The sequence below is a fragment of the Hippichthys cyanospilos genome, chromosome 3 (genome assembly GCF_059441005.1).
Source record: "Hippichthys cyanospilos isolate Australia breed blue-spotted pipefish chromosome 3, RoL_Hcya_1.0, whole genome shotgun sequence".
NCBI lineage: Eukaryota > Metazoa > Chordata > Actinopteri > Syngnathiformes > Syngnathidae > Hippichthys > Hippichthys cyanospilos.
The window spans coordinates 10716266-10725008 of NC_142371.1; the positions used below are offsets into that span (position 1 = coordinate 10716266).

Genomic DNA, 8743 nt, shown 5'->3' on the forward strand with positions numbered 1-8743 from the left:
TGTGTGTGTGTGTGTGTGTGTGTGTGTGTGTGTGTGTGTGGTTTTACCTTTGCAGTAATGCGAGAAGTTTTCAATATTTGCTAAATCCTACCAAATAAAAGATAATTTAAAATAACATACACATATACGATAATTTGCGCTGCATGGGAATGATAAAGATGCTGGCGCTTATTTTGACGTTTTTTTTTCCGCACGTCTCCTCCTGTTGCTGGTCCTTCTTTTTCAGTACCTGTCTGATCTCAAGCCGGCACACGCCGAGAGTCAATAGAAGTTAACAAGTCCTCTAAACTTCCCTGATCCTTTTGTCTAAGTAAGGACACAAAGGAGGGGGAGAATGGTGCGCTTTGAAGTATACAAAAAGCCAAAAGAATGCCGGCAGAGTAGATTTAAAGTAGCCATTGATTCCTAAAACCTGGCGTGAATGGAAAGAATGGAAAGGGATGAGGATTTATGGATAAATTATACAGTGGATTTGTCAGTTAAAATATCGGAACTGTCTGGAGGACAAAGCCACATGCTGAGGATTAATGGCTGCTCTGGACCTTTGATTATGCATTCTCTTTTCTCTGCCCTTGACAAATTGGATTTTGGGGATGGGAAGGTCGCCTGGCCTTTTGTGTCTCTTGACCAGTTTGGAGCAATTCATTATGCGGCGGGGTGAGGGAAAGTCTCCATGTGACCATGCAGGCCGGTGCGCTGCACTGTCCTCACAGCTGCTGGCTTAGCCCAGCTCTCTCACCCTCACGCGCGCGCGCCCGCAAACTCAGGACCACTCTCCTCCCATCTGAGCCACACTCGCATCCCGGGCCGCGTGGGGAGGGGGTGGATGGTGGGATGTGTGGGGGGGTTACCTTGCCTGCACCCATGACTAGAAAAGCGGGGTGCATAACGCCATCGCGTCACTTTGAGGGCGTATATCGGCCGGTCCTCCTTCTCTCTCTCTTTTTTTTTTCTCCTTGAACCCTCTTCCTTGCACTCCCTCCCTCGGCTTCCATCAGCCTTCATGGTTCTGATCTCACCCCACGCCATGCAAGCCACCCGGGCGTCCACCACTCTTAGTGTGGTTTCAGATTGTGGAATTCCGGCAGGGCTCCGGATAGGTCCGGTGCCTGGCGTCTTTAAATTGGGGAAGTACCTGTCAGACCGCAAAGAAGTTGGGCCCAAGAAAAAGGTAACCCGAGGCAATTTGGAAGCTTATTTGGTATTTTATTTTAAGTCATTTTATTTAACACGCCGCAACTCAGTTTTAACTTTACGCACTTGCTGGTTGACTGGCAAATATATTATACCTCAGCATTCCATTAGATTTTGATTTATTTATTTTTTCTCCCGCCTGTTAAAAAATACAGTTTGCATGCGCCAAAGACGTATACATCATCTCTTTTATTATCGAAATTAGAAGAATTTGGGCTTTTTTTAAGCAACACTGTCAAGCCCGATTTCTCCTATTAATCAGTTTGTCCTGTCAAGCTGGAAATAATTGTGCCCAATAAGCGGCTACCTTGTCAGTCTGGGCGTCTACTTAACCGTTCTAATGGGCGAGTTGGCCTGCTGTGTTCGCTTTCATGCCCTCAGCAGCCTCACATTTCCTTGCCTGGCGGGGCTCTTATCCCGATGAGTTTTTTAATTTTAATGGAATCTGGCCACAGAAAGATGTCACTGAGGCTTGGGGTGATGAAACAAAAATATATACTCTATTATAATGTTAAAAAAAAAAATTGGATTCAGTGTGTGCAGCAGTCTCGGCCTTTGTTTTTATTCTTTTCTTTTTTAAAAGATCAATTTAAAAAGCCAGCGACCTGTCAAAGATACAAGTTAACAGTTTGCCCTTAAATGCATCTCGTGAGTGATCCAGTTATTGTTGAGGTTGTCAGTGGTCTTGATTGATGCATCTAAATGCGTGGCCTCGGGCTGAGGGCGTTCATCAGGTGCAATCTCCGTGTCAAATGTCACGCTTGAATCTTTAATGTTCTTGAACAGTTTAAAAACGCTTTGACACTCCTCAAATTCGTTTCCCACATCAACTCAATTAGGCCTGTTTGTCATTCACTTTAGTTAATTATCAACAGAGCGGATAAAGACGCATTAACGGTGTTTTGGTCATGCTTGAGCGCAGCACCTTTAGGTGCCAGATAAACTTGTGGGATTAAGATATCAAGAGGAATCAACATATAAATATATGAGTGTAGAAAAGAACCGGAAATACATTAGGTGAATTTCTGTAATCTCTTAAAAAAAATCAAACAATCAAACAAGCAAAAAACGTATTGTATTATCAGATCCGCTTGGTGCGTGAAGAATGTGTGGATGAATCCGGGTGTCCCGTGTCAGACTGGATCGGATACATCCGCGCCGCCAGAAACAGTCAAGAACAAAATCTCGAAGCTGTGTCTGACCTACCTGGTGGACAGGTAAATATTAATTCCACCTAATTTCTTGATCATTCACAAAGCAACATTCGGAGGATTTAGTTTAACTTTTTTTTTTCCCAATTATGCTTGCTTTTTTGGATATATTCTAAGATATTTTACCGCACGATGAGAGAAATTCCTGCAGGAGAAGAGCTCAGTGTTTGGTACTCTCACGCTTTGGCCCAATGGTATGACATGCCCACGACCGCCACCCCAACACACGACGAGAAAGGTAAGCGAAACTTCTGCTGAAATTCCTCTCATTTTTGGAACGTGTATAATAAAAAAGAACAACTCTTAAAAAAATAAGTATCTTCCCATCGATATCATAGACGGCCTATCACTGCACTATTGAAGGCAGGCATGATCGCTCTTTGCCTCAATCTCACCGGGATGGGATTCAATTCATTATCGTAATTTTCCTCTGCCCTCCCACCCACATCCCCCCGAAACGTTGACTTAAATGTTTATAATGGTTTCGTTAAAATCCATCACACTTGCTTGTAAGGAAATAATATTGCATCACAGCTTCAATCAACACATAAAGATAAATGTATATATATACAGAAAAGAAATCAAATCGTTACCACCATCCTGTAAAATTAAATCAATTTAAAAATAAGGTTCAACCGTAAATATTTTAACATTTTGCATGAAGTTTATTCGACCAATATCAGCTATATCGTCTCCCTTCTTCAAGTGGTTGTGATTTGGGGGATTATTGGAAATCCCTGCAATCTCAACAAAACACAAACTCATTTGGAGTTAATCCATCAAAAAATAAACAAGAACACACAATGTTTACAAATAAATGTCCTTAATGCACGAGTAGGCTCATATTTATCACATTATCTCTTTTTTTCGCTGAGCGCTCAAAAAAGAAATCTGGACGAGTAAACCACTATGTTTTTTTAAACAAAATAGATAGATGGATGGAAAGATAGATAGATAGATAGATAGATAGATAGATAGATAGATAGATAGATAGATAGATAGATAGATAGATAGATAGATAGATAGATAGATAGATAGATAGATAGATAGATAGATAGATAGATAGATAGATAGATAGATAGATAGATAGATAGAGTTTATGCAGCCGAGAAAACTAAGGAGGCTACTGATTCAGTCCGGGGTTAATGAATGTCACGGTTCCATTAATATTCATTTATTCAAAAGCAAATAAATTCAAAAAACAAGTGCTTCACGGTAAATTAGGTGGGTGCGTTAAGGCATTGTGACCTAATGAATGCTAACTTTTATGTGGGGTGTATATTGCCCTGATTCCGGGCCCAGCACACCGTGCATGCGCTCCTAGACATACGCTGGCACCCTTTATGAGGCGTCAACAGATGGGCCAGCGTCATTGTTTCTGCAGACTTGCGATTTCAAGCCACAGCTGCTGTCACTTCCACGGGAAAGAGCCCAGAGAGGAAAAGTAGAATCGTCAATGCATCGCCAGATTGGGCTGGGCGTTTGCTCTTTTGATGGGCTCCATTAACAATGGCCCGGGTGAGCATTACAAAATCATTACATCTATATCAACCTCTGAATACTCGCCAGGGAGTCATTAGAAAGATGACTCACCCTCGCTGTCACCTTTTGGATCCCGGGTCCCACTGACTAGAGGCCTGATTTGTTAAAAGTGTATGTAGTCAAAGGAAATGGTCCTTAAATAATAATTATGGTATAACGAAATATATAGCTATTTCTCGGGTTCCATAATAACTGTTCTGATAGTAGAGATTGGTCTATTGTTGAATCGCAAATATTCTTGGATTGTAACTTAAAATTTTAGTACTGTATAACTTCATTGCAACTTGTCTAATATTTTCAACCATCTCAATATTCAACTAAATAAGGAAACCAAAATGTTCTAATCACTTTTGAAATGCAAATGAACAGCAACCATAGTAAACATTTGAAATAAATTAACCCCTTTATTATTATTATTATTATTATTATTATTATTATTATTATTGTTATTGTTATTGTTATTGTCATTATTATTATTATTATTATTATTATTATTATTATTATTATTAGTGGTAGTAGTAGTAGTAGTAGTAGTAGTAGTAGTATTGTAGTAACAGATGCTAAATTGGATCTGTGAATTATCGCCAATTATTATCAAATCTTATACAAATATATTAATTGTAATAATAACTATAAAATTGTTATTTTGTTATAAACACATTTCGAAGTATTTGAGACAGCGTAAAAGGTTCTCATTTATTTCGCAAAAATATGTGCAAGTGGCATGTGATTGCAAACAATGCGTATTGCAGGCGCTTTATTTATTTACGATATTCTTCACCTTTTTTTGTGTGCAGGTGAAGAGCGTTACATTTGCTGGTACTGCTGGAGAATCTTTAAATACCCAAATACACTCAAAGCCCACGTTCACTTCCACTGCGCCCTGAGTAATGGTCGCGGGTTCATGAACAGCGAGCAAGCCAGAGGCACCGAGACCTTCAGCAGGTCTCCAAAGTCTGGAGACATCCCCAACACGTCTTCCTCACCCAGGAGCTCCTCTCACAGCTTCTCCTCTATCTCCGACTCCAGCAGAAGGTCACTGAGCGCACCTTATTTGGGCAAGGCTGGATTGATGAAGAAAAGTAGCTCCGACGAGCAGGACAGAGCTCTGGACATGAGCGTCACTTCGTCCCGGAACCAAGGACACCTTCTCGGCCTCGGTGCAGCCTCCTCGATGCTGACCTCCATGGGCTTCCACCCGGGCGTCCGCTCCGCGTTCAAGCCCGCGGGCGTCGCGAAGGTTCTAGTCGGTGATGCGCATCGAGAAGACGCCGGTTCCAAGACGAGCTTCGGCAAGGTCATCGGGAACATGAAACCGATGCGAAACGAGACACTAAACGGAAGCGGGAACCCAGCGGCCAAGTGCGCCCCGGGGATGGTTGACCCTCCCAGCATGGTGCCGTGCGCCAACGCTATCAGAGGCTTCCCACTGCTCCCCCATATAGAAGAAACGTCGGCTTTCAAACACGTGGAGAGTCGAGTGCACGCCGGTCTGTCACCATCCCGGTACCCTCACATGCACCCGGGACTCCATTTTGAAAGATTCTCTCTTCCCAACTTCGACGGTGTCAAGACTTACGGCGGAGACTGCAACATCCCGTTGATGCCCTTCACTGTTTACAACGGGGAGCTTCTGTACAGTTCGCCATATTATCCTCTGAAATTCCACTTCAGCAATCTCCTCAAGTACCCGGAGTCCATGCCCTACTTTGGCGCACCGTCCCTGAGCCAAGAGATGGGCACAATCACCAACATTGACCGCGAGATAGCCATGCACACGCAACAGCTATCAGAAATTGCAAATGAGAAGAACCGAACAAGGCTAGACCCTATGCCCGCGGGCAGCACCAGCAACGCCAGCTCCGGCAAACCAAAAAAGGGACATTTATGTCTGTACTGCGGGAAACTGTACTCCAGGAAATACGGGCTCAAAATTCACATGAGGACTCATACCGGATACAAGCCGCTTAAGTGCAAAGTGTGCTTCAGGCCTTTCGGGGACCCCAGCAACCTCAACAAGCACATTCGGCTCCACGCGGAGGGCAACACCCCCTACAGGTGTGACTTCTGCGGAAAGGTTCTCGTCCGGAGGAGGGATTTGGAGAGACACGTCAAGTCCAGACACCCTGGCCAGAGCGTAAAGAAGATGGACGACAAGGCGGGCCTGTTCGATGACGCCGAGCTCAAAAGCGACAATGACAGCGACGTGGACGTCTGCTTCACTGACGACCAAAGTGAGCCCGAATCCAGCAAGAATAACGACTGAGACAATCGGGAGGAAAAAACAAACAAACAAACAAACAAAAACCCAAATAATAATAATAATAATAATAATAATAATAATAATAATAATAATAATAATAATAATAATAATAATAATAATATATTATTATTATTATTATTATTATTATTATTATTATTATTATTATTATTATTATTATTATTATTATATAACAAACTCTCCATCAACAGGCATATATCTGGCGTTGAGTCATGTTTTCCTCACATGTTAATTCTAAACACCAATAATTTGGACCATGCCAGGCAGCACAATTTATTGACATTTATACAGCTCTTTTCCAAAGCGGGTTCTCCCGTAACACATCCCATAATACTCTACAAGAATCAACTCACGTAGTAGACGATGTATGAAGCTCATTTGGAAACTGTGTTAAAATATAAAATTGTTTCAGTCTGACGCTCTCTGTCGATTTTTCAAATTCTACAAAATGTTTCAAACGTATAAGCCTATATGTGTCACGACCTTTGCCTGTTTTCTTTATTTACATATTTTCGATTAGTAAAAGTTTGTTTTAAAATAATTAAAATACATCTTTCATGCTTCCCGTTTGCCGGACTTTTGACAAAAGAACACGACATTCCAATATAGGCCTGCAGGCGCAAAACTGGGGGGAAAAAAACCCAAATTATGATCATTTTACTTTCAGCAACAGGTAAAATGACACATTTACCACCAGTCACATTTATCTGACAACGACCTCAACTGCACTTTACGGAGAACATTTAATTGCATCCAAACAACTGCCGGGTGATTATTATGACAATTAAACATATTTCCTTGACTTCTTTTAAGACCCAACTTGCGCCTCTAATAAATACACTTATATTTGCACTTTTTTTTGCCGAGGCACTCTTTTCTTAAAGAAGCAAACATGCGTGTTTATTTATGGAATTATTTCTGAGAGAAAAAAAAAATGTATTGATCTATGTAAAGATGTGTAAAGGATATTTCACATGACTGTGTTACAAGTGTGTTTATACGTCAAATTGTCAACGAGGACAATATTTTACCCCGGCTCTAAATGTGGTTGTCATTTTTAAATAAATTCAACAAAAATGTTTGGACTGTGTGTTTTCTATTATACGACTTCATCAAGACCTTGTTTAAACTGCAATTCCTGTGATTCTCTTTAATCTTAACGTATCCTGTAAATTTAATTTGCTGTATTCGAATTTCAGAGAGCTTTTACGATCCTAAAATAATAATAATGATAATAATGATAATAATAATAATAATAATAATAATAATAATAATAATATTAATAATAATAATAATAATAATAATAATAATAATAATAATAATAATAATAATAATAATACATTGGTATTAATTAATCAAAATTTCAACTCCTGCTGCAGCTACTACCGCAATTGTTGTACATGTCAACCATTCATTTCCCTAGAGCTGCTTATCGTTGCTTATCCTCACTCGGTTCGCTGGATCCTATCCCAGCCGTGTTTTTGTGCACTATCAAAAAGTGTGTGTGTGTATATATATATATATATATATATATATATATATATATATATATATATATACACAAACACAACAAGTTAAGCATTTATTTTAATGTTTCTGCTGCCTTCCCTCTATTTTTCTGTTTATAATTAGCCATCTGCCGTCTTTGTGTTCCTCAAAACTAAAGACCTCATGTTACAGTGGTGCAGTGCGTACACTTGCCAATGCAGGTGCACAACATTCTTAAAGAACTCAAAGGTGTGACCTTGATGTGAGTTCTGAAACCATTTGTTTTCATTTCCAAGGCAATCGACAGGTCGTCTTATGTCCACCATTGCCATGGAAATGGTACAAAGAAGCAAAAGCAACAAACTAGAAGAATCCACACGTTTTTTAAAATATAATGAAATATTATGTCCTGAATGGACTGATTAGTAACATGAGACAATTAATTAATTATTTTTTTTCATTAACTTTCGGCATTTGACCAAAATTTAATGAAGACTGACTGATGTAAACAATTCAGTTGCACATTGATTACATCCAATGCACAATTAGCATTTTTGATGTAGGAGTCTGTTTGTTGGCCATTTAACCAAAATCTCCTACAATAACACAAGTGGCAGGTTAACATTTCTCCTAATGTAGTATGTCATTTAGTATGATTAATGTTTTTTGTTAAGCCAATCGAAAACTTGCCAACAAGTGTTTTTACGAAAGATCAAACTCTGTGTGCTCCAGGTATAACTGTTGTCTGCCTTCCACAACTCAGACCAAATTCACACACCATAAATCATATATATTGGTGCATATAAGGAGTTTCTCCTGCCTTGCTCGGAGTGATGTGAAGTGATGTGATGCAAGTCTGACAAGAGTACAGTGTTAGGTTGACTTTACGATAAAGGCACTGTAACACTGGCATCATTGCTTGCCTGAACTTGCGTATGCAACAAACACCTCCCCCAAAAAACAAACACAAAAACCCTCCACAATGGTTGCATTGCAGGTAGCACAACAAGCTAGCACTAGCCATTTC

At 40.1% G+C, this 8743-nt stretch overlaps 1 protein-coding gene across 1 annotated transcript; it reads left to right on the forward strand.

Moving 5' to 3' along the window:
• Positions 1–894: 894 nt before the first annotated feature.
• prdm13 (PR domain containing 13) lies at positions 895–6252 on the forward strand. The gene is made up of 4 exons (XM_088410822.1): positions 895–1171; positions 2280–2411; positions 2523–2643; positions 4745–6252. The coding sequence occupies exons 1-4, from the start codon at positions 1004–1006 to the stop codon at positions 6211–6213; spliced, it is 1890 nt and encodes a 629-aa protein (XP_088266948.1). The 5' UTR covers positions 895–1003; the 3' UTR covers positions 6214–6252.
• Positions 6253–8743: the final 2491 nt, after the last annotated feature.